Source organism: Dermacentor silvarum, chromosome 1, assembly GCF_013339745.2.
Source record: "Dermacentor silvarum isolate Dsil-2018 chromosome 1, BIME_Dsil_1.4, whole genome shotgun sequence".
Classification (NCBI taxonomy): Eukaryota; Metazoa; Arthropoda; class Arachnida; order Ixodida; family Ixodidae; genus Dermacentor; species Dermacentor silvarum.
This window is the reverse complement of record NC_051154.1, coordinates 327,710,534-327,736,498: the sequence shown is the minus strand read 5'-3', so window position 1 is coordinate 327,736,498 and position 25,965 is coordinate 327,710,534. Positions and strand designations below refer to the sequence as shown.

Here is a 25,965-nt window from a genome sequence, read left to right as displayed (position 1 = left end):
AGATGGAGTCCAGAATGTGATGGTGGGCTACGTTGTCAAAGGCTTTTTCGAGGTCAGGCCCCAGAACGGCCCTGATGTCTCTAGTATTCCGTTCTAATACGGTGTGCCTAATGAGCAGCATGACGTCCTGCGTAGATAGATGTTCTCTAAAACGGAACATGTTACTGGCGAACAAGCCCTCGTCCTCGATGTGTTTAGAGATTCTGTCATTGATCACGTGCTCAAGTACCTTCCCTAGACAGGATGTGAGGGATATGGGCCGTAAGTTTTCTATCCCTTTGCAATGGCCTGGTTTCGGGATGAGAATTACCGAGGCTATCTTCCATTTGTCAGAGAAGACCCCAGACTCCCAAATGCGGTTCACCTCCTCAGTGATAATCTTTATCGAATTATCATCGAGATTGCGAAGCATTTTGTTCGTTATTCCGTCGGGTCCTGGAGTTGACCTTCCGTTTAGGTTGAACAAGGCATTTCGTACTTCTGCTACTTGAAAGGGTTTGCCCAGCTCGGCTGCCGGTATTCCCTGATAGTTTGGATAGTCTCTGGCAGGAGTAGTGGGTTCTCCCGCCAAGGGCAAATACCTCCTGGCCAACGAGTCCGCAATCTCCGTCGTGGAACCTTTATTTCTTTCTGCGTGGAGAATCTTATCCACCGCATGACTCTGATTGGACTTGGACTTGTCCCCATGAAGTAAATGCCCGAGCAGGTTCCATTTCCCTCCCATTCTCATCTGTCCGTCCACCATGTTGCAAACCTCGTCCCAATGCTGTTTCTCTAGTGTTTGGCAGAATTCGGCAATCTCTCAGTTCAATTCCGCGATGCGTTTCCGATGCCTCCGATTAAGTTTTTGTGTTTTCCACCTGGAAAGTAGAGATTCTTTGGCCTCTATGAGATGAGCTAACTTGCTATCCATTTTGTCTACCACAAGGTTCGTTTAGATGGACTTGGTGGCCGTTTCGACGTCGCAGATGGCCCGGGATAGCCACCCGTCAAAGTCGGACAGGCCTTTGTTGCCAACTCTCTCCGATCTGATTTTACGAAAGAGATCCCAATCCGTGAAAGTGCACGTTCTGGGGGGTTTGCCTTGCAATTGGATAGTCGTGTGGAGTATGCAGTGATCACTGCCCAAATCAATGCCGAGATTAACCCACGAAACTTTCCCCTCGGAGCCCACAAAAGTGAGATCCGGAGTGGAATCACGTGAGCACGAATTGCCTGTTCTGGTAGAAAAACAGGATCCGTGACCAACGTAAGATTGAGATCTGAAGCCGTTTGCCAGAGGACGGCCCCCTTGGGCTCGGTACGAGGGTGACCCCACGTGTGATGTGGTGCATTAAAGTCCCCGGCCACCACGAAGGGTGCCCTCTCTTTCCGTGCCATGGAGACCGCTTTATAAAGAATTGTATGGAATGGATGATGCCTACCCTTCGGCGAACTATAGATGTGGAGTAGAAAGAAAATGTTTCTAAGGCCACCACTTCGAATAATTTCGACAAAGGAGTGTTCTATTGTGCTGCGCTCCATGTGTAGATCGTGTTATATGAATGTGTATGTTTTGGCTACCAGTGTACAGATGCCCCTGCCTTCCGCACTCTTGACAACGTGAGATGTGTACCCTGGAAGGGTGACTCTATCCATGAGTGTCTCTTGCAATAGAACGACCTGTGGCTTATAGACCTGTGATCTGAGTAACTGCTGCAGCACTGACATTTCCTGAAGGAAGCTCCAGCAGTTCCACTGCCAGATCGATAAATTTTCAATGTTACGTTTCGCAGCCATCGCCAGAAATGGCAACTACCTTAACCTGCGATTTATTACCATGCGTCGCCATGGAGGCCGCCTTGCTCTTAACTAACCTCCTAATCTGTGGTTTTGCATTGTCCATCTGGATCTTTACCACGTACTTCTTCAATTTGGCCATCCTAGTGTTAGGAGACGCTACCGCTTCAGTAAATTGCTTGAGCACGTCTTTGACTTCGGCTAGACTGTCCTTGGACTTAGTGCAAAAATCAGCTTCCTCGCTCCTTGCCAGCTTGTCAAGTGCCCTCTTTTTGTGGCTCTAGTATCTGACTGGGCATCCATAGGAACCTCCGCGTTAGTAACCTCGTCAGCAACGACTGCTGGGGGTGGAAGTGCAGAAGGCGCGGGCGGAGGGAGGGAACATGTCTCCCTCTTTTTCCTCAGTTCCGCAATTTCTGCCCTGAGTTGTTCCACCATGCTGCGCAGACTAGCATTTTCTTTTTGAACTTGTGCGACTAGCGCGTCCCTGAATTGCTCTGGGTTTGTGCCCCCCTTTACCCGTGGCTGCTGCTGTTGTGTCTTGACTGTTGTTGTGACTTTGGAAGCCCACGTCCCTCGGCTTTCGTTTCGCTCGGCGATGCGAACGACGGGGGCCCTGGAGTGGGATCTTCCTCCGGATCTCGAGAGTCCCCTGGATCCTGGAGCGCCCCTCGAGCGGGAGCGACTTTTGTGGCGTTGCAGCGACGCTTCGCCAGTCCTCGCCAGCGGTGGGAAGTCTTCAATTTCGTCATAGTCTGGTGACGTGCCGAATGTGGCGGCAGATCTTGCCTGTCTCTGCCTTTCTCTTCTCCTGTGACGAACGATGTACGGTACTTCGAAACGTTGCTGGCATTTCTTGTCCGCTCTGTGATGAGGCCTACCGCATAGCTTGCAAACGGGCTTGCAATCGTGACCCTCCGATGGGAATGATTTACCGCAGCCTCTACATACTGCCTTCTCCGGGTTAGGGCAAACGTCGGCGCGATGGCCGACCCAACCGCAGATCTAACAGAGGTCCGTTTGTCTTCTAAACAGGGTGCATCGAAACATGCTCGTGCCGCAATGACGTAGTTGGGAACTGTGAGACCGTCGAATAATATCACGATCGTCTTGGAGTTCTTGATCTGCTTGGCCTGGAGCGCTGTGGGATTCCTTCCGTGAACGATGAGTGACTGGAGTTGTGCGGGACTGATGTCCACGTCGACACACCTGATCACCCGTTTGCACGTGTCGTCCGGAACGGCCGTGTAGGCGCTCACCTCGTAGTTGGTGATTCCGAGGAAGATGTTGCTGATTTTGGAGTAGGAAATGGCGTTTCTTTCCACTGGAGTGCTGATGACTGCGATGTTTTGTATTACATTGGGGCAAACTACGTCTTCGGCGACGTCTTCTTCGCTGAGCGCTGCCGCCTTGGCAAAGGCTTGAGCGAACTTGATTTGGCTTATGTTCTTCATGACGAGGCCCTTCCTTGGCCTCACGACGACTCGGTAGTGATCCCTGGGCATCTGCGGTAGCCTGGAGGCTGCGATGACCCTCTTCGGCGAGGCGATGCTTTCGCATTGTCGGGTGACGTACTCGCCTCTACGTACTCAGAAGTAGCCTTAGCCCTTGACTTGCGTCGACCTCGCAGGGGCGTCTGCGCAAGCAGGCGTTTGGTGAGTTGCGCCACCACGTACCCGAGCACACGACTGTTGGACCCTCCCGCATCCAAATGCGTGGCTAAGCCGTTTCCGGGGAAAAGGGGATCCTGGGGGTTGACCCAACGCTGAGTGTTTGGTCCTTTAAGGCCCCTCGGCGGAGGAAACACACCCCTTTGGCCTCGGCTTCACGTAGACGGCACCCCCGGACTGACCCACCCGGGGGATATCGGTAGTTGCCTTTTCCTGTCTCTCTCTCTCGAACCTTCGTCTTTCTCTCTCTCTTTCCATCTCTCCTGTCTTCTCTTCGCTTCGTTTTATTTCCAATCTTCCTGGCAGCAAAGGTTAACCTGGTGTAATTTATCCAACCTTGGGTCTATTATATTAGGTTATAGTGGCTATGTACAGCTGCCGTCTGCGTCTCTTCCGGGTATCGTAGCATCCCCTTGTTGGGCTCGGTGGTGGGCGGCTGGCATAGCTACCGAAATCATAATTACCTTTATGGTTGTTTCGTTATTCCCCCGACTTGCTGATCGCTCTCATAAACGAGGGCGCACCGAAGAAGTTTTTAAGTTTTTTGGCCGCCAAGTTGATAATTTCCCAAGGTTTCATGTTATACATTCTGAGAAAGCAGAAAAGTCAGCAAGAATCGTCTCACCTTTCCTGATTGCGAAATCACAGATGGAAGCTCTTGGCCCAGGCTACAAAGTTTCCTAGTTGGCAAGCGGTGATATACTTCTTGAACTCCACGATAAATTGCAATTGAAAAGCTATCCAATCTTGTGTCTTTCGGGGCCATTCCAGTGAGTGTCACCCCATACCATTCTATGAACAGCATTCGTGGTGTCATCTCCGATGATGATCTAATGGAGCTAACTGAGACTGAACTTTTGGAGGGATGGAGTGACCAGAATGTCATCAATGTGAAAAGAATTAAGATGAGGCGTGATGGTAAAGAGATTCAAACCAAGCATTTAATCCTAACATTGGGCTGAAGTGCGCTTCCCGAGATTATCGAGACAGGCTATGTAAAGATCCGAGTCAGGCCCTATATCCCGAATCCCCTCCGCTGTTTTAAATGCCAGAGGTCTCAGAACTGCCGAGGCCGAATAACCTGTGCCAAATGTGCCGATGAACATCCGTCTGAATTTTGTGAGAACGTGCCACACTGTGTGAATTGTGATGGGGAGCAAGCCGCGTATTTGCGGTCCTGTCCATCTTGGAAGAAGGACAAAGAAATTGTAACAATCAAAGTCAAAGAGAACATATCATTCAGAGAAGCTCGAAGGCGGGTGTCCTACCTGCCGAAGAATAGCTTTGCCGAAGTGGCGCGTCAGGGGGCAGCGCCACAACGGTTTCCGGCGGCTGTCTGGCCCATACGCAGTGAGCCGCCAGCGACGCCATCCGCCCCCTCGGCGGCTGCAGCTAGTGCTGCTTAGCCATCTCGGAACACGGAGCCATCGACCTCCGGGCTGGTGGCCTCCAAGGTCTCGCCCCTCGAGACAAGGCCTTCACGTCAAACTAACCGCTCGGAAGAGCGCGTGTCCAGCGCCTCGCAAGATGCGATGGACCCAACAACCGGCCAGACGGCGCCACCAGCGCCTAAGGAGCGGCGAGAATCTCTCGACCGCTCCAGAAAAGAAAGATCTCGTGTCACGGTGACTGCAAAGGGCCCCGCGAGCTAATATTCATCTCTTAAACACACAGCACAAACACATTTGTCATTACGGAGACACAAATACTACAGTGGAATGTCAGAGGACTTCTTCACAACCTCGACGACATTACAGAACTCCTACACAAACACAATCCAAAGTTGCTGTGTGTTCAAGAGACGCATCTGAAACCCACAAACTTTCTTCGTCAATACACCATCTACCGCAAAGGCCGTGACGTGGCGAACGCCTCGTCTCGTCTGGCGGTGTAGCAATAGCTGCCAACAAGTCTGTAGCTTGTCAATATGTCACCCTTCAGACGCCCCTAGAGGCAGTGTCAGTTCGGGCAATTCTTTTCAGTAAGTTGGTAACTGTATGCACCATTTATATACCCCCGAATCATCATCTCGAGAAAACAGACTTCCATAACCTCAATGATCAGCTTCCGGAACCCTACATACTCGTGGGAGATTTTAACGCTCATAACACGATGTGGGGAGACTCACGATGCGACACGAGAGGTAGATTCATAGAAAACTTCCTCGTGAACTCCGGTGCATGCCTCTTCAATAAAAAGGAGCCAACCTATTATAACCTTCATCACAATTCATACTCATCAATAGACTTGGCGATTGGTTCTGCTTCCCTTTTTTCCGACTTGGAATGGAGTGTAATCAAAAACCCATTCGGAAGTGACCACTTTCCAGTCCCACTAAACTTGGTAACCCAACATAACTCCCCTCCACATGTCCCTAGGTGGAAACTAGCCTCCGCCGATTGGAAACTTTTTAAAGAATCGACATTTATATCACGAGATATTATCAGTGAATTTAGTATAGACGACGCAGTAGCGTATTTTACCGCTTTTATCATCGACGCAGCAAACAAGTTCATTCTACAATCAAGCGGTAGCTCATCCAAAAGACGAGTGCCGTGGTGGAATGATGAGTGCAAGGAGGTGCGGAAAAAACAAAATAAAGCGTGGGGCATACTCCGCCGATCCCCAACTGCAGAAAATTTGATCGAATTCAAGCACACTAAATCCGAAAGGAAGACGAACGCGACGACAAGCTAAGAGGGCAAGCTCGGAGAGGTTCGTATCCGGTATTAATTCATACACACAGGAGGCAAAAGTACGGAATGGGGTCAGGAGGCTTAAGGGACAACAAATTCATCCATTGCCCCTGGTGGATAAACAAGGAAACAAGTTGGAAGACCAGGCTGACGCTCTTGGTGAAAACTTCGAGCGCGTGTCTAGCTCCACCCATTATTCGGATAGCTTCCTGAAATATAAAGCAATAAAAGAACGTAAGCCTCTGAACCGGAAATGTAGCTCAAATAAACCTGATAACCGTCCTTTTGGCATTGCCGAACTTAAAGCCGCCTTGTCAGCTTGTCAGAGCTCTGCAGCGGGTCCGGATAGAATCATGTACGATATGATTAAGCACTTGCATCCCGACACACAAATCACACTACTCACCCTTTTCAATACCATCTGGGCGGCTGGGTATCTTCCATCTAAATGGAAAGAAGCTATTGTCATCCCAGTTTTGAAGCACGGTAATGATACTGCATTGCTGACCAGCTACCGCCCTATAGCGCTTACAAGCTGCGTTTGCAAGCTTTTTGAGAAAATGATCAATCGCCGTCTTGTACATTTCTTAGAGTCTAACAAAATGCTTGACCCATTTCAATGTGGCTTTAGGGAAGGCCGATCTACAACCGATCACCTCGTGCGCATAGAAGCAAACATCCGTGATGCATTTGTACACAAGCAGTATTTCTTGTCTATATTTCTTGATATGGCAAAGGCGTACGATACGACATGGCGGTACGGTATCTTACGAGACCTTTTGCACATGGGCATTCGAGGGAATGTGCTTAACACTATAGAAAGCTACCTGTCTAACCGCACTTTTCGAGTCAGAATTGGTAACGTATTGTCCCGCCCATTTACACAAGAAACTGGTGTACCATAAGGGGGCGTGCTTAGTTGCACCCTTTTCATTGTGAAAATGAATTCCCTTCACAAAGTCATTCCATCCTCAATGTTTTCTTCAATATATGTCGATGATGTGCAGATCGGATTTAAGTCTTGTAACATTGCAATATGCGAGCGTCAGGTTCAGTTCGGACTGAACAAAGTGTCAAAATGGGCAAATGAAAATGGTTTCAAGCTAAACCCTCTCAAAAGCTCCTGTATACTTTTCTCTAGAAAGAGAGGCCTAATACAAGATCCAGATATTATGCTGCATGGACAACACATACCAATCAACACTGAACACAAATTTTTAGGCATTATACTTGACACAAAACTGACCTTCATTCCTCATATCAAGTATCTCAAAGCTAAGTGCCTGAAAACAATGAACATCCTGAAAATACTGTCACACACAACATCGAGTAGCGACAGAAAATGCCTCATGAACCTCTACAGGAGCCTTCTACGATCGCGGATAGACTACGGCGCAGTGGTGTATCACTCTCCTACCCCTAGTGCTCTCAAGATGCTAGACCCTGTGCATCATCTTGGTATCCGCCTCGCCACCGGTGCCTTCAGGCCAAGCCCTATTCAAAGCCTCTATGTTGAATCAAACGAATGGTCCTTTGATCTACAACGATCATATTCTACTTTTAATTACTTTCTGAAAGTACACACTGATAAAGACCATCCGTGTTATCCTACCATCAACGATATGACCTCTGCAACACTTTTTCATAACAAGCCTGCACCGAGAGAGCCATTCTCGCTCCGTGTGAGGAGGATGAGCGAAGATATGGACGTTCCGCTTCTTGAAAATCGCCTAATGGCTCCTGCTAAGCCGTTACCGCCGTGGTTGTGGCACATCATTGACTGCGACACGTCATTTGTCGAGTTAACGAAGCATGCTCCAGAGGCCCACATTCGTATGCATTTTCCGCAGTTACAATTTAAGTACTCGTGCCTAGAGTATTACACAGAGGCGTCTAAATCGCATGCCGGCGTGTCTTATGCAGCCGTTGGCCCATCCTATTCGGAGTCAGATGTTGTTCACCATCATACAAGCATCTTTACAGCAGAGGCGTATGCACTATGGTGCGCTGCGAAACACATCAAGCAGTTAAAACTACATAAGGCGGTCATATATACAGACTCGTTAAGCGTCGTTAAAACATTGATGTCATGCTGAAAACACAAAAATCCAGTAATTGCAGAACTTTTCTCTCTGCTGTGTACTATTTATGCCTCTGGTCAACATTTAATGGTATGCTGGGTGCCTGGACACAGAGGTATTGAAGGTAAAGTGCTAGCAGACCGAATGGCTATTTCCTTAGATACAAACTCTTGCAACATGTCTATAGCTGTTCCAGTTATAGACCTAAAGCCATATTTACGGAACAAAGTCAGAGCCTACTGGCAACATAAGTGGGCCGCTGAAATCCTTAATAAGCTCCACGTGGTTAAGCCACATTTAGGGTATTGGCCATCACTTACCAATTCGAGACGAAGTGATGTCCCATTCTGTCGTCTCAGAATAGGGCACACTTATGGCACACATAGTTTTTTGTTGACTGGCGGTGAACCTCCAATGTGTAGTAGATATGGATAGTAGATGTGGGTAGTAGATGTCCTCCTGAAACGTCGCGAAGCACAAGCCGAGAGGAAAAGACACTTCCCTTTAGCATATAGGCAGTGCACACCACTTCATCTGACACTGTTTTCAGGCAAAGGACCGCTTTTCGACACGAAATCCGTTTTAGCTTTTATAAGTGACGTCCATACGCTCAGCGTATTCTGCCCAAGAAATTCGGAGCACAGCCTCCTGCGAGAGGCCGCTGTTGCGATGTCAACCCTTGTCTATAGCACATGCCTCCGGTCCCTTGTACTCAAGGTACCTGGTGAGGCTGTTGTGCTACTCGTTGTCAAGCATGACTTTTTCATTTTGAAATACATGTTACCACAACCTTGTTGCACATTTCATACTCATAGCATACGCCACTTCAGTCACTATCATTATTTTACTACCTATATGTTTTACGCCATTTACAGCGACAGTTTTTAGGCCCCTTTACAGCCATGTCACATCTACCATGAGAAACTCATTGCCTGTGTCATAACAGCTCATCAATTACATTACCACTTGTCATGGCGCTGTTTGGCCATACTTGGCCCTTGCGCCATAAAACACCACACATCATCAGACTTGCATCAATTGCTGGTCGTAGACCAACCAGCAGACTCAAATTCCTCGGGGGTGATGTCCTCCCCCTCCACAGAGACTTGCATTTGCATGGACATGCTGTTCGCCTTTGGCCGGTGTTTACTTGGCGTGGATGGACGGCGGCCGCCACCACCCCAATGCAGGTTAGCCCTTAGGCTTAACTCGCGCACGATGTGGTCCACACAGAAAAGTCTTGAAAACAGTGAAAAAGTCCACCTACTGTGAAAAGGTTGATATCCACAGATTCCGTGTGACTTTATGCGTCGAATGCTGTAAACATTAGCTCACAATAAAGCAAAAAACAGACCGAAAACAGTCATGGAAGCGGGTGCATACTTTCACATCCATACTGTTGATTTTTTCACCAATCCCAGGTGACCAAAATTAATTTGGAGTCCCCCCTATACGGCGTGCCTCTTAATAATATCGTGGTTCTGGTACGTTATAACCCAGAGTATAATTCAGCACAACCATAGCGGTGAGCACATTCGTCGGTCGTCGAAATCAGATTCGCCGGGTCAAGGGCGTCGGCTGTTTATGACTCCTCGTAGATTCCAGCGTAATCGCTGGTGCTCGTGCACATTCTAGGATGTACACCACTCTGCGCTTCGAGTAGACACTCTGGTTAAACAAAGATTATTTCGCTATAGAATTGGCGACAACATTCGAGAAAGTCCCGATGCAGAAAGTCCCGATAACTTTCTAATGGCGGTTAGCTTGTGAAAAATATGGTCACCGCAAAAACAAACAATGTACACCTGTCAACATTGTTAACCATCACGCCTAACCCATCGGATAATGGGGATGTTTTATAACTTCGTTTTTTCTTCTCTCTGTTACAGGACCATGCAACGTCTGGGAGCGTTCCTTTGTGTTCTGGCCAGCGCGCTGTGCTGTTCCGGCCAAGGATCCGGTATATTTTACTTGCAAATGGGAGGCGTGGCACCGGCAGGTGACACGTCACACCTAATACATCTACAAAACGTACTCCTTGTATACATGCGTTCGCTATTTTGTGTCAGCGAAGAAACCGTAGTTGCAAAATCCGCCACGCGAACAGTAGCATAGGCACCTATGTAGCCATTTCTTAACGGTACTTTTCGTGATTAACGTTTTTTTACACTTTCTGACTGCGAGAACTAAGCATCACATTTCCCTGCTTTGTAAAGCACGTCGCAGGTACGCTATCTCTCGCAGAAACTGCAAGCCAGTATGTTGACGGCAGGCGCCTACATGGATAATGTCTCGTCGATACGCTCACCAATCCCCCAACCCCTTCATCCATTTACAAGCACCGCCAGATTATACAATGATCGTAAAGTAATATAATTATAGAAAGAAAGAATTTGAACACAAGAAATATTTGTAATAATATTTAAATAAATCTGATAGATCATGTGATAGTAGAGAAAAAAATGTTTAAACAATGTGTGACTATATCTTCATGATGTATGGTGTAGTAGTTTATCTGGTGGAATCCAAAATACATGGACAGACTATGACACTCTCATAGTCCCCATATCTAAGTAAACTAGATGTATTTAGTTTAAATGTACAGCTTTATGGAACCTTATATTCCCAACTCTTAAGTTAAAGACGGTCTAAATTTTGTTATTTGTAAACGTTTGACTGGGACAATCTTTGTGCATCGTGTTTATTTTTGGGTCTCTCGTGAATAATTGTGGTCAGGTTGTCTTGTGGTCATTGCAATAAGTTTCGAGAAGTTCTGTAAAACAACCATATTTTCAGTTTCCATCCTTTAGTAGGACAACGTCCAAGCACCTATTGGTCCGATGTGTCGGCAATGTGGCATGTGGAATTACATTTAATTAGTATAAAATTTGGTTACGCCATTTTCGAAATTCAGCGCAATGTTTTTTAATGTCAGTGTTTAAGCCACCCGTAACGAGGCAGTTGCCTTGTTAAAAGCTTCTTGTTAAAGGCTTCTTGCTTTCCAGGCTCGATGAATCGTCTTTATGGTCCCGACTGGGGATTATTCATTCTTCGACCAAAACTTCTACAACTGACTTCACGAGCGAAATAACGCAGTGCCTCCTAAGAGTTTTAAGCGAATTTTCTTGTCTTTTTTTAATCCTGCCATTTGCACTGCGGTTATACGAGCACATGGCGCATATGAAACCTGTGAGCTACTATGCAACAAACTATGTGGCCTATTTATTGCAACGTCGTTGTGGCCAGTAGCACCCTCGCCCTTGTTTTCCACAAACCACCACATCCTCCGTTATGGGTATGTGGTATGTTTGAAGCTTATGATCATCATTGCCATCGACGCCTCTTTTTGGGCCGTTTAAGCTCTTCCACAAGCTTAACGGCAAAAAAGATGCACGCCGATACACCGCTATCTTGTCAATAACTACTTCTATGGAATTCACATGGTGTCATCCTCGTCCAGTATAGCCTCCTAAGGCCCCTTGTACAATAAATTGTACATTGCCTTCAACTTTTCTTCTAAATTCACTTGGCAGTGATTGCGCAAAATATTATTTCTGATTATGTAGTATGGTGCATCTATAGCTGCAAAGAAGTTGTTTACTCATATTCTTGTCATCCAATTTCGAGAAATTTGACACTAAATTCACCTAGGCATCTGTGTCGTCCCAGACGGCGGAAAGAAACCTTGAACTGTGTTTTGAAATCACTGAGATTGCATGAAAATACTGGACGCGCAAGCAACATGGCAATATTATACAGATAGTTCCATTCTGATCTCTTAGACACTGAAATGAAGTTAGTAAACATGAGGAGGATAGTTTTCACGTACATGGCCGGAGACGCAGCTTTTGGCATCTAACTGTGGTATTTAAAATTTTAAGGTTGTTTTTCACGTTCATAACATATGCAGTACACAATGAAAACCACCTTCAGGAGCGATTATGTCCCATAGCTGAATTTCGGCATCCGGAGGATAGTATTGCTTGTTCTGGGCTCCCAAAAAAAGAAAAAAAGAAAAAAAAGAAAGAAATTGTTGCGTTATAGAGGCCAGTGATTAGCTCGCTCGGTATGAAGATTGCTGCAGTAACAGAGGTTTGAATGCCAGGGGTGACAGCCATAAGCAATGTTTTCATTTTCTCCACCATATATATATATATATATATATATATATATATATATATATATATAGAAAACCAGCTCTGTAAACGCTTATACTTTGCGTTCCAACAGCCGCGCCGTAATGCACACCCTGTCGGAGAAAACATTTTTTAGTAGGACATGGTCGTCGTAGCAGCGTAATGAAATGGACGGACAAACGGGCCAAAAATTCAGTTACAACGACTGTGACAGTAAATGCTGTTTTTGAAACAGGGCGATGTTGACTATGCGAAGCCTGAGGTATTTGTGTCGTCGGATGTCACTTTTTTTGATGCAGCGTTTTCTAGGGTGCCTGAGAGCATCACTGCTGTGGTGTGCAAGCTGGAGGTCACCACTGCTGTCATTTCTTTTTATTTTAATTTCGCGGGCTATCTTTTTAGTGCGGAAGTGCCGTGCAAAAGTTGAGCGCGCCGCAATAACTCGAAATTACTTTGAATTCGTTCTAGAACATTGTAATGGCATATTTGCTGTAAATGTAGCATTTAATATTAGTTGAATAATTGTTACAACCTAATAATAAAGAGAAAGAATACTCGAGGCTTATTCAGACTATTGTTTTAACTTCAGCCATTCAGAATGCAGCACTTTGATTAATCTAACAGCATAATGGCTGGGACACCCCTGTACACTCTCTGAAATCTTCAATTACCTTTATTGTATAATCATAATATTTTGCGTGTTTCCGCATCATATTATTTACTATCGCTTTCTATGCGTTTAAGTTGAACTTAATTCTGGTGGCGATGAGAGAAAACACGACGGGATTTAGTTGGACTAGGAGCGCGAGAATATGGGCTAGATTACCGAAACACTGTTTGTTAACTTAGTCGTCACCATACTGCAAAAAAACGGCTTTTATGAACATAAAAAGGGAGTAAGAGTAGCTGAGTGCATCAACACATCCTAAAGCACAACTTTTCATTATGTCCAGTATGGGGAGACCAAGGTCACGGGGCACATCGATTCATGGTGACCGTTGGAACGCCTCGCACATTTGAGGATGCTCGTGCCTTCTGTGGTACCGACAAGTACCTGCTCAACCTGCATGCGGCCGTGAACGTTTCCCATGTGCAAGCAACCTTTCAGCAGAACGGTGAGAACAGCTAACGTTAGGAAAACCATAAATAATGCTAAGTTTTCCAAACAATGCTCATGAAAAGTGTCCGGAAGTCGGATAATGAAGGCATATCGGACGAAACTCTTGAAACGTTTAAACAGAAGTACAGTGGAAAATTTTAAAGAAAAGATTATCAGACAGAGATCAAAGTACCAAGTGAATTGTATTGTAAAAATAGAGGTCTTACCAACCTTTTCTTTTTGTACAACATACAATTAATGTAGCAGTTTGTCTCTTCGGGCGAATCATTAGCAGCGATAGCAACACTGCAACAGCTTCACGCCGGGTACGATTTGCGTCATCTTCCTGGTCCTCAACTGCAGGGTCCTGTCGGGGTTTGCGCGTTGCCTCGGCCTCGTATTGCCGCAGTGCCATGTCTACGCGACTCCGCCGTTGAGCTGCAGCGTTCATGGCCTGCGCCGGTGTGGTTTCGTAGCGTGCCTGTATATTGCCACGTGTATTTATTTATGCTTGCCGGTGGCTGTTTTTCATTGGCTCACAAAACTTAAAAGTAATCGATCAGCGCAAGACGCGCCTTTCTATATCGTAAGTTTCTCCAATGCTATCGCTGGTTCTACAACCTTGAAGACGTTGCACCCTTTGGGGCTTATTTTCTCCCACAATGATAATCATCTTGCCCGCATTTCCTTTCTTTACCGCGGTGAGCCCGGTACTTCCATTTCCCGAATGGCAAGCCCGTTATAAGCGTGACACAGCATTCTCGAAAGGAAAGTAGCAAGCGCAGAGTTAGTTAGAAAGGAAACGCAAGCAAGTCAGCGGACGATTATCGTTGTGGGACAAGATAAGCCCCAAATGGTGAAACGTTTTTAAAAAGTTTCTGCACTTTATGTTTTCATCCAACCAAAAATCGTCCATAACCTGGAAATACCGGGCGCGCAGCGTTAAGAAAGAAAATGTGGGCAAGATGACGATTATTGTAGTGGGACAAGATAAGCCTAAAAGGGTGCAAACATTTTTAAGAGTGCAGATTGCGTGCACGATGGTAATAGTGGTGTACATTCTACACTCTAAAAACAGTTGCACCCTTTGGGGTGCATTTTTGCCACACAACGATAATCGTCATCTGTCTTGCTTGCGTTTGTTATCTTGAAAACTCTGCACTTGCTACTTTCCTGTCGAGAACGCTGTGTCACGCTGATAACGCTCTTGTCGTTCGTGACTGAGAAGTGCCGGGCGCACAGCGTTAAAGAAAGGAAAGCCACGCAAGTCAGATGACGATTATTGTTCTGTGGCAAAATACGCCCCAAAGGGTGCAACTGTTTTAGAGTGTAGAACTTACGCGAGCACCAACCATTACGCTGCAAGGTTCTTTCAGCAATGTACGAGTGTGCTCGCCGCTATCAATGTGCTGAGTGTTACTTGTTTTGCTGGGCACAGGTTCGCCCTATAAAGAGTCAAATCCTTTCCTCTTCGCTCTAAAAAAAAGTTTACACCCTTTGGGTCTTATCTTGTCCCCAAACAATAATCATCTTGTCCGCATTTCCTTTCTTTAACGCGGCGAGCCCGGTACTTCCTATAGTCACGAAAGGCTTGCGCGTTATCAGCGTGGCACAGCATTCTCGGAAGGAAAGTAGCGAGCGCCGAGTTTTCAAGAAAGGAAACTCAAACAAGGCAGATTACGATTATTGTTTGGGGACAAGTTATGATACAAAGGGTGCAACCTTTTTTTAGTGTTCTTCTTTCTGGGTTATTACGTGCCAAAACTAGTTATGATTATGAGGCACGCTGTAGTGGAGGGCTCCGTTTTAATTACAACGTAAGCACACGGGCGTTTTTGCATTTCGCCTTCATCGAAATGCGGCCGGGATCCGATCCCGCGAGCTCGTGCTCAGCAGCCCAACGCCTTAGCTAACTGAGCCAGAGCGGCGGGGCAAAGAGTTAAATTTGTAAATGTGTTTTCACAATGCGTCTTACTTCACCGTCACTATACAACGTGTCAATACTCTCCCATACAAGGCGACACCGGGGTTCTAGCACTTCAAATGCCCCCTGTAGCGTTGTGCTATGTTCAATAATGACAAGTTTCCGTATTATGACAATGGTATCATGACAAGCTTCGGGAGGGAAACAACTGGGCAGGTGGACGGCCCTCACTGCAGAGAGCATTCGCTATCGTCGATTTTATTTTTATTTCGCCGCCTGAAGCCGGGAGATAACGATGAAGCCACGAGTGCAGCTAGAGTGTCCGTATAATTGCTGACCAGCTGGTGCGGGAATATCAACCACAATAAAACGCGCGCACACAACCTACACTTTACAAAACTGTCACGTCTGCTTGTGCAGGAGCGATCATTTCGTTTGACAAAAAAGTTTTTGCCTAGTCACAACCAAGGTTAAACGCGAGGCTGCCCTATGTCACAGAGATTGTCCCGCGTGCCCGCTCGCACACCGCTACTGGCTTGGCACCTCCTCTCCTGTGGGTACGGGTGTGCAGTACGGGTGTGCGCGCCATAGACATGGCTCGGTTGCGCTATTTGAGCCACATTGCGCGTAGGCCTCTACTTGCAGGTATAAGAATCGGCCCTCGAAAGTATCAAGCGAAAGAGAAGCGAAAGAGTGCATAGGCTCTGCAGAGGTTACAGAGGATGCGTACGGAAACGGCGAGGCAGGAGGCGAAGCGCCGACGAGATACGCGCGGCTGTGGATCACGAGCAACAACAGACGCGCGGCCGAAGAACAGCGACATGCAAAGCTAATAGCCGCTGGTCATGCGGCCGAGAACAAGTGCCGCCGATTGGAGGAGCGCCACTTGCAGGATGCAGACGCCTACTTTCAAAAGCACTGTGCCGACGACGAATTTGGTGCGGCGTGTAGCGCCTACGACCGCCTCTGGTTCCGATCGTGCATCGTCAGGGTGTCGCGGCCCGCGCATGTGGAGTTCCTCGATCCAGCGTTTCCCCGGACAAACGTGAGTTTGTACGGACTTTCCGGCAAGTGCAGGAAAGAAGTAATTCGCATTGACTTAGATAATAATCGAGGATGGTTTCTGCCGTAGTTTTTCAGAAAAGATGCTTCTTGAAAAATAGAGTGGCCTGGACACTATATACCCACAATGCCAAGTGTATTAGCGCACCGTAGCTCGTACTTTTGACGAGAGAACCATTCTTCCATCTTAAGCACATGTGATAGTATTGTAAAGTGCATTCATTGAGCGCATTTTGCTGGTTCGCTGTGTGAAAAGGCTTTATAAGGCTGGTGTTTCTCAATTAAAATGTAGTTCGTATTCAGCGCTATGGTTGTCTTCACCTTTCCATTACAACTTCTTGCGTGGCTTAAGTTTAATCACTTCAGGATGAAGAAACTGCCTGTATTGAGACGTTCTTACGATTAATGTTCGTATTCAAACGGGTGCGGCTACAGAATGCAGCAAACTTGCTATACGTGAGAAATTGCCTATTTAGAGTGTCAAATGTGTGCTTCTAAACGACAAATGGGTAAAATGCAGCCGCCGAAGTGCTTTATTTGCTGCTGTCGTTTTCTTTCTCCGTTTTCTTTGTTTCAACCGTTTTTTTTTCAAGCTTAGCCTGCGTATGTATCTGCGAATTCCTTACGTGACGAAACTACATCCTATCTTGTCATTGTAGCAGAAATTCGTGTCATTGGTTTTCTTTATTTACTTAACCGAAGCGGATCTCACCATAATATTGAGGGGGAATAATATCCCTAAAGAACCTCAACGTTGCGACACGTAGGCCGGGAACAATGTCAAATGATATATTCGTTGTCTGCAGCTATTGTTAAGCATTTGTTTGTGTGCGTCGATACAAAAATAAACCCAAACAACATTCTCGACGCGTTTGTTACGTTCCACTGTGGCTTTATGCAAACTTATTTTTCACTAATTTTCCCTGATTCAGGGCTTGACTCGTCCTACGTATGGCTGAACTTGCGGATGATCCAGGGGTTCTTCCACTGGCTAGACCCCATTCCTCAACTTTTCAAGTATGTATGTTTCTGTTTTGCTACCCGTCAGTGCTATGCGGCATATCGACAAGCGAGAGAACGCACTGGTGTTTACGAGCCCAAGTATTATTAACCGATACACCAATCTATGAAGAGCGAATGCTTTTCTAAAAACTTTCGATCAATAGCCACGGTATGCAGCCGACATTCTGCCTTCCAGTTTAGGTTTTTTGGACACACAGGCACAAGCTTGCAAAGCCCATAGCGATGGCTCTGTAGTTCTGGCATTCTGCTAATAAGCACAGTGCGAAGTGGCGGGTTCGATACCTGACCGCGGCGGCTACATTATAGTGGAGGGCGGAGTACAACAACGCCCCTGCTGTTGTGTTTAGGTGTACGTCAAGGAACGCCATGTGGTTAAATGTGGTCGACCGCATGCGCTGCTGCGCTCCTCGCACCACTCGGTGCGGATTTGGAATGTTAACCCCCGATTGTTCTAATTAATTATATTGAAAAGTAAATTGTGATGATGGATTCTGCAATAAGAAATTGGTTACCAATTGATCGCTGAATTTCAGAGATACAAGGGGATCCTAAATGTCACTCAAAGTAGACATAGTCCATTTGCAGGATTCTCCTAGCGAACTCGAGCCTATAGTTTTGTTTTCTCCAGATGATTCTAAAAAAATTGCCTAGCTTGCACTGGAGGCGCATTGCTATACAGACAGCGGAGCTAATGGGCACCGAGCTAGTCCTGCATATTGGGCTAGGCTAAGCACTACCAAGTCATCCCAAGAATTTTCCGGAATTTATTGATTATTGATCGATAATCGATTAGCTATTGATTGGCTATCGATTGGTTATCTCAAGGTATTAACCACTTATTTGGGCTGGGCTAAGCACTACCAAGTCATCCCCAGCATTTTCCGGAATTTATTACTGATCGATTATCGATTAGCTATTGATTGGCTATCAATTGGCTATCCATGACTGACTAAGCTTAAGTAGTCCGAACCATGCTTACTAGACTTAGCCAGGCTCAGCTTCGTTCGTTCAGAGGGTTATGTGCCATTGCGCTTCGACCCTTTCAGCAGTACCGCCAGGATCGGCCCACATTTTTTGTCCGCGACGGCCGGACTAATGGCCGGCTTAAACAGCCCCGCAGCTAATAACGAAAAATCTATGCCCTCGCTTCTTCCTTATTTTTCTCGCTCCTGTAAAACGTGTTCAACTCATCTATTACGCATTCAATTACATGGAAGCTTGACCGATAGCCTTTTGTAATGCTATGTATATAATACTTGCAACAACCGTGTTGCGTTTGTCCTCTTTACTTACTTCAAGCCAGTATGCCGCTATTAGTAACAGCGCGCCCAGTTTGCATCAAAGCACCACAGAACTGCCGCGTACCGTCCAACTGTACATTTCACTGCTTGGAAATACATTAAAGATCAGTCACACGGGAATGTTACACTCCGGGAATCTTGTAATGGGCCAGTCTTATCATGAGCGAAGGTTTCTTAAGCCGATTTGCGCGCAGAGACGGGGGAAAAATCCCGTACAAACAATTTCCCGATGAATGTCGACGATAATGAAATTCGCATCGAAGCCGTTTATCCGCACATCCTATATTGCAACGACCATGAGGCGTCATGCATGAGGCGCGTATGCAGCCGGTCTGCTCTCTCGCGCTCTCCTCCGTACACGGTGTGCCATCTAGGGCCGCCGCTGTGAAGTGCCGGCGGGGCGTGCGTGTCTGAATATAGTCAGACAAGATCGTCTGAATATATATGACGCGTTTTTGACTCTTTCTAGAACCGGAGAAACTGAAATTATATTTTTTTCATCGAAGAGTGGTACGTACACAGCAAGTGGCTCATAGATGTTTATTGATGAGCGGCACACACCCAGAGAGAGAGAGAAACAACTTTATTTAAATTAAGATTGTGCTTGGTCACTGTGGGTGGAGCCCCTCATCCAGGGCCCCACTAGCTATTGCGGTGCGCCGGGCCTGGTCGAGGGTCGCCAACTGGCTTTCCAAGTCCAGTTCGGAGAGTCGCGCCTCCGACGACCAATTGCTAAGTGTATCGTCAAGTAGCGGCGAGACGGCGTCTGCCGGACGCTGCGTGCATTGGTAAGTGATGTGTTCTAGTGTCGGGGTGGAGTCGCACCATGGACATCTGTCGCTGTGTTTTTTAGGAAATATTCTGTGCAGTCTATGTAAATGTGGGTAAGTGTTTGTCTGTATTCGGCGCCCGTCCCTCGCCTGTCGCCTGTTTAGCTTGGGGTGAGGTGGAGCTTTGGTTCGTCTTCCTAGTCGTTGTGCCTCAAGTATGTCTCTCGGTGTGCTGCCGGGTGTCGGTGAGGCGTCCGTTCGAGCAGTATGTATCGCGGCTCGGCCTGTTATACCTCGAGCCAGACGATCCGCCCGATCGTTGCCTTCCACTCCGGTGTGCGCGGGACACCAGGTTATCCCGTGGTCCATTTGGAGGCTTGGTCCTAGTATGTGAAGCACCCCGGCCGGTAGAACTCCCCGAAGGAAGAGCCGGCAGACGTCTTGCGAGTCTGTGAGTATATAAGCCGACTGGCTCTTGGCCTCAGCGTCTCGGATGGCTAGGGCTATGGCCGCGGATTCCGCCGTGGCGCTTGAAGTCGTGCGTACGGACGCTGCTACGATCGGTCTCCCCCTGTTTGTCGCGACAGTCACATAAGTAGGAGTCGCTGTATCACCTCTGGGGTATAAGCCCGCGTCATTAAAGTATGTGTCTGCGTCCTCCTGCCTTTTGCGCAGGATGGCTGCTCGGTCTTGTCGCCGTTTCACGTGGAAGTGAGGGCTCTTGTGACGTGGGATGGGGTTCACATGGATTCTTGTTCGTAGATCAGGTGGCATAAGTATGGTCTCGTCTCCGCAGAACTGTGGCGTTAGAGGGTATCATAGTCGCGTTAGCATGGAGTGCCCCTGGGGTGTTGCGTTTAGTCTTTCGCGGCCACATGAGTGTGGCCGCGGCGAGTTCTTCGTATGTGTTCATCATGCCCAGCTCGCTGAGACGTGCAGTGCTCATGTTTTCGGGCAGGCCGAGTGCCGCCTTGCAGGCAATCCGGAGCAGTCGATTTGCATGGTCGATGTCAGTTTGTCGGGCCGCTTGGAAAGGAAGAGCGTAAGTGATTCTGCTTATGACGAAGGCCTGTACTAGTTTCATGGTGTCTGTCTCCATCATTCCCTCTCTACTACGTGCTATTCTGTTAATGAGGCTAGCAACACAGTGAACCGTGCGCTTGAGTTTGGACAGGGCGATGCCGGCACTGCCCGTTTCCTGTATATGCATTCCGAGCACTCGTAGCTGCTGGACTTTTCGGATGGGTTCTCCGTCTAGAAGTAGTTGTAGCGGCGGAGCTCTGTTGGCTTGGGTTCTTGGTGGTCGAATATGTATGTATTCTGATTTCCTCGGTGCGCATTTCATGCAGGCATGTTTTGTGTATGATTCGACCGTGTCTTGGGCTTGATGAAGTGTGTTTTGTCTGTCCCCGTATGAGCCTTTGGTCGCCCAGAGCGTAATGTCGTCGGCGTAAATTGCCACGCCGAGGTCGTCGTCTTCCTGTAACTGTAGGGCGAGCTCGCGTATTCCAATATTGAATAGGAGCGGAGACAAAATTGCACCCTGAGGCGTGCCGCGGCCAGGCAGTTCATATGGGATTCACCGTGACGCTCCGGGCGCAATTGTTGCAGTGCGGTCACGCAGAAAGTCCTGAATGTACTGAAATGTTCTTTCTCCGCATCCGACATCCTCAAGGCCTTCTAGTATTGCAGAGTGAGATATGGTGTCAAATGCCTTTTGAACGTCAAGGGCGAGCATGATTCTGTCTAGGCTGCCCGGGGGAGGACTGATGACCTCGTCTTTTAGCATGAGGAAGACGTCCTGTGCAGAGACTCCCTTGCGAAAGCGGAACATCGAGTCGGGAAGAAGGCAGTTACGCTCGAGGTGATTCGCCAGCCGGGTGTGCTTTCAAAGAGCTTGCCCATCCACGATGTTAATGAGATGGGCCGCAGCTGTCCGATCTCTCGTGGCTTACCAGGTTTTGGGCTTACCAGGTTTTGGCCGATTTCCATGGCGCTGGTACCCGACCTCCCCTCCTCCAGACCTGATCGTTGAACAAATGCACAAGCTGTCCGATGGCCGCGTCACTGAGATTGCGAAGCATTGCATTGGTGACGCTTTCTGGTCCTGGTGCTGTGTTCCTTTTGAAAATCTGCGCCGCTGCGTAAAGTTCTGCGAAGGTGATGGGGGCGTCTAGATCTTCGTTGGCTTCCCCATGGTATTCTTTGGGTGCTGTTGTAGGTGTTTGAGCCTCACCGGTGTAGGTGGTCTTGAGTTGTTGCAACAGCTCAGTGTCCGTCCCTTGGTACTTTCCTATGAGTCGCCGCATGAAATTAGCCGTTTCCGTGCGCGTACTGGTCGGATCTAGCATGCATCGCAGTATGGCCCATGTCTTCTTGGTGCTCAGTGTGCCTCTGAGGGAGTCACAGAAGCTGTGCCAGTTGTTCTGAGTGTTCGAGCGTAGGTGTTTGCTTCTTCCGCCAGTCGGTCGATTCGTCGCCTTAGGTAACGGTTGTGGCGCTGTCTTTTCCACCTCTTGCTGAGACTTCTACGAGCTTCCCAGAGATGGGCTAGGTGGTTATCGTCTTTACGTCGACCTTGATCACCCAGCTGTAGCGACCGTGGCAAGGATGGACTTAGCCACAACCACGACCGTAATACCGGGAGTCGAAACACACCATCAAATAGTCACAATTTGGCCGGTCAAGAAAGGACGTCCCGGGTGTGTGAGCAGCAGTAACTCGTGGGCCTGGGTGGCGCTGAGTAGATTGATTCCCTTGCTCGTATCTCGCCCGTACCCCCACTCGGTGTGCCATGCATTAAAATCGCCAAGGAAAATCAATCGGTCCCGCTTTTAAAGCAGTGTGGATGCGTGGTTCAGGATTGTCAAGAAGTCGGTCTTGCGTTCGCTAGGGGGACTGTACACGTGCACTAATACACATTTAGGGCGTCCTTTCTTGACCGGCCAAATTGTGACTATTTGACGGTGTGTTTCGACCCCCGGTCACACACCCAATGACACTTACCCGGCGACCCAGGCTGGCGTAAAACAGGTTTACTCAATAGCGACACTTGCCTTGTGGCACATACCCAGTGATGTAAGTTGCTGTTAAAAAGGTTCTTAGACGAGTGGCACATTCCCAGTTGCAAATACCCAGTGACTCAAATTGAGACCAAAAAGGTTCATTGAAGTGTACCACATATCTAGTTTCACATACCTAGTGATCCAAGTTATATGGTGAAATAGGTTCATTGAAGAGCGGAACGTAAGCTCTGGCACATACCTAGTAAGATAGATTGGTGCGAAATGGTTTAACTGATGAGCAGCGCTTACCTATACACACATATCCATGACCCAAGTTTACCCAAAGACTGGTTTCGAACCTGGTTCCCTCGTCACGGGAGTAATTAAACCATGGACGACCCAGTGACCCTAGTTGGCGGGCAAATGGTTAGAGACAGACAGACAGCCCCGACAAAGTGCGTGAAGTACCCTAAAAATGCTAATCAACCATAACAGAGACGTCGCTTTTTTATGTGAAGTGGGCGAAAGTGGTGCAAGATTTCAGTCGCTGGACAAAAGAAAAGAAACACGACGGACACGAATATATGGCACTAGGACCAGGCCGAATGAAAAAAAAAGAAGACCAACATCTCTATGTGGCACGAGTGAGCGGAGCCGCAAGAAACGACAACAGTAAAGCCAATCAAAGACTGGCACGCTCTTACAGAAATGAAGAAAGTAAAGGAGAGTTCGAGTCAGTTTATCTTCAAGCAATGCTGCATTATTTCTCTTCTAATATGTGTCTCGAAATCTTTTATTGCCGTTTATTTATTCAATAAATCGAATATTAATTTAAATGACCTCTCGGCATCTTGGCCAATCCCCCGCTTTGGGTATGTGCCACAACATAAAGATCATCATCATCACCAGTGGGAGTGCAAGACGAGACACAGCCGATGTTCCCCTTGTGGGTATGAGCCATGTTCTAAGGCAACAACAACACCGCCGATGCATCGGGCACTGGAGGAAACTGTCGGGCTTAGGGCCCGAGCTTCACGACTCCAACCAAGACAAGGCAATTCACTCTGTGGGAACTGCACCTCCTCTTCGCAGCCTCCAGTGGAAGTGGTACACCTGACGCGGCTACCTGGCGTTCGCCCGGGGGCAACCAGGAAACGGTACTGCTCCATCGCCATCGTTCGTCTACTCGGGCTGCCGCACAGCATGGACACGACCTCTCTCTCCAAGTCATCATCCTGTGTACCATTGGTGCCCACTCATCGCAACCTTTTCTTGCACGCTTCGCGTTATATTTCGTTAAGCGATTGCACGAACTGCAAATGACTTTCTTATTTTGAGATAACCTGTGCTGGTATATGTTAATTCTTACACCTATTAACTATGTACTTTGTTGTCTAATATAATTCTGTTTATTGCGTTAACATTCTTTGGGTACCTCACGCATTTTCCGGGGGCTCGGTTTGTATGTCGTTATCTAACCATTGTCCCGCCTGCCTGGCTCAGTGGGTAGACCATGATCGAATGGGTAGCGCATCTGACTGCTGTGCTGAGGGAACAGGGCTCGCAGCCAGCCGTCGAGCAACTTGGGTCACTGAGCATGTGAGAATGTGCACTTATGTGCCGCTCTTCAACGAACCTGTTTCACACCGACATGGGTCACTGTACATGCGGGAATGGGTAGGTACCGCTGCTCGAAGATACTCTTTGACGCCAACTTTGAGCACTGGGTATGTGCCGCTCGGTTTGTGTTGGAAGGGCTAGGAAAGAGATCCGTATTAATTCTGACTGCCATTCTTTAGTCTACAGCCAAGGCATCTCCAATACAGACGTTCATACAATCCACTCCCACTGGCACTTGGCGGCCGCTGGGTATCGATCCGGAGACATTTTGTTCAACAGCAGAACGCCATCAGTACTGAGCCACCAAGGCAGTGTTCCCCTCGTCTTGACCGTGCAAAGCTATTTAATTGCTTATGAGTTAGAGAAGGCACTGGAGCTCGTTGGATATTAAGAAACGTCTCAGGCTGGAAACTTTTGTAATGGCGAAAAAAAGCCAGGCACAAAAAATTTACAATAAATCGGTGGCGTCAGTCCTGAGTCACTGGCTTCATGAATATGGCGGGACGAAGTTTCGCCTTCATTTGGTTGGCAACCATTCATCAATTTAAAGGCCAACAAAATTACGATGCCCCGTTCAAACATTCACGTACGAAAAAAACAAGCAAATTTGTAGTTTCCTTAATTAGTATGCTTTATGTCGAGGCGAGAAACTGTACCTTAGTCAAAGCACCGAGTTGCTAAGCGTTGTACTGATAACTGTAATTTCTTTCGCAAGCTATTTCCGCGTGTACATGAAACCTTGACGAAAAGGTAGTATTCGGCTACGTACTATGTGCAAGTTTATACTGCCACTAACAAGAATAACGAAGTCCGTTTAGCCTGGTGAATGACGTTCTCAAAATATATCTGCAGTATTTGGCTTTGTCTTTTGGTTCGAGATAGTTATTCTTAGTGGGCAGCTTCGCTTTTCATATTTCCTGCTAAACCACGAAGGCGTTGTCACGAGTCACGCATCTCAAGGTATTTTCGCATGCGCGGACCTTCTTTGGTTCCCGAAAACTTCACAAAGGTTGCCAGTTTGAGCATTTGCTTATGGTATAATTTAGTATAAAATATATAACTAGCAGCGAGCACACCCTGGCAGAATATATGACGTCACTATACCTCAGATACGATGAGCGTATGTCACGCAAATCATCGGAGCATCTGAGCATTCGGCCATATGCAAGCGCTGCACATACATTTGTTAACAGACGTCCAATAATAAAGAAACTCTCGAATTTACCTCGATTCTGAAAAACTACACTCCTGTAATTCAGCTCCGGAGTAAGCTATGCGAATGTCTGTCTTATGCGCGGATCGCTTATTTTTCGGAACATGCTGTAGAGTGTATTGCGTAATCGTAGCATGCGATGATTATCATTTGATGGCATGTAAAAACACATGTAGCAACACTTATATTGATGCACCGTTTCACACTTGTTTTCATTGTACTGACAACTTTAAATTAGATGTTTCTAGAAAAAACAAAATAAATCGAAATCCCATTTCCCGCAATGAAGCAATGCCTTATTTAAAGATTTTTACTATAAATACCTGTTGCGGTGTGAACGTGACCATAAGCGTAAGTGGTGCCTATGCATAGTAACACTGAGATAGACTGATTCATTGTATTCCTGAAACGTCATACAGTTGTCATTCTAGCGAGATCATGGAAGACATGTTCATATCGTGTGAGGAAACATCCTGTAAAGAAAGTTTTCAAAAAGTTCAGCGCGCACCTTGCCTATTGTCACGCCGTGCCAAGGTGCACCAGGCAATCGTAAGCCTGTGACGAGGTAAAAGCATCTAAGCGATAC

General features: G+C 47.2%; 1 protein-coding gene across 5 annotated transcripts in view; it reads left to right on the top strand.

Moving 5' to 3' along the window:
* Positions 1–13,296: 13,296 nt before the first annotated feature.
* The window catches only part of LOC119443027 (uncharacterized), a 130,492-nt gene continuing 117,823 nt past the window's right edge, over positions 13,297–25,965 (top strand). For all 5 annotated transcript variants that reach the window (XM_049660454.1, XM_049660451.1, XM_049660455.1 and 2 more), the window contains exons 1-2: positions 13,297–13,477; positions 17,380–17,464. In XM_049660454.1, coding sequence (XP_049516411.1) covers positions 13,351–13,477; positions 17,380–17,464 — 212 coding nt within the window. In that variant the 5' untranslated portion in view covers positions 13,297–13,350. The remainder of the gene's footprint in view (positions 13,478–17,379; positions 17,465–25,965) is intronic.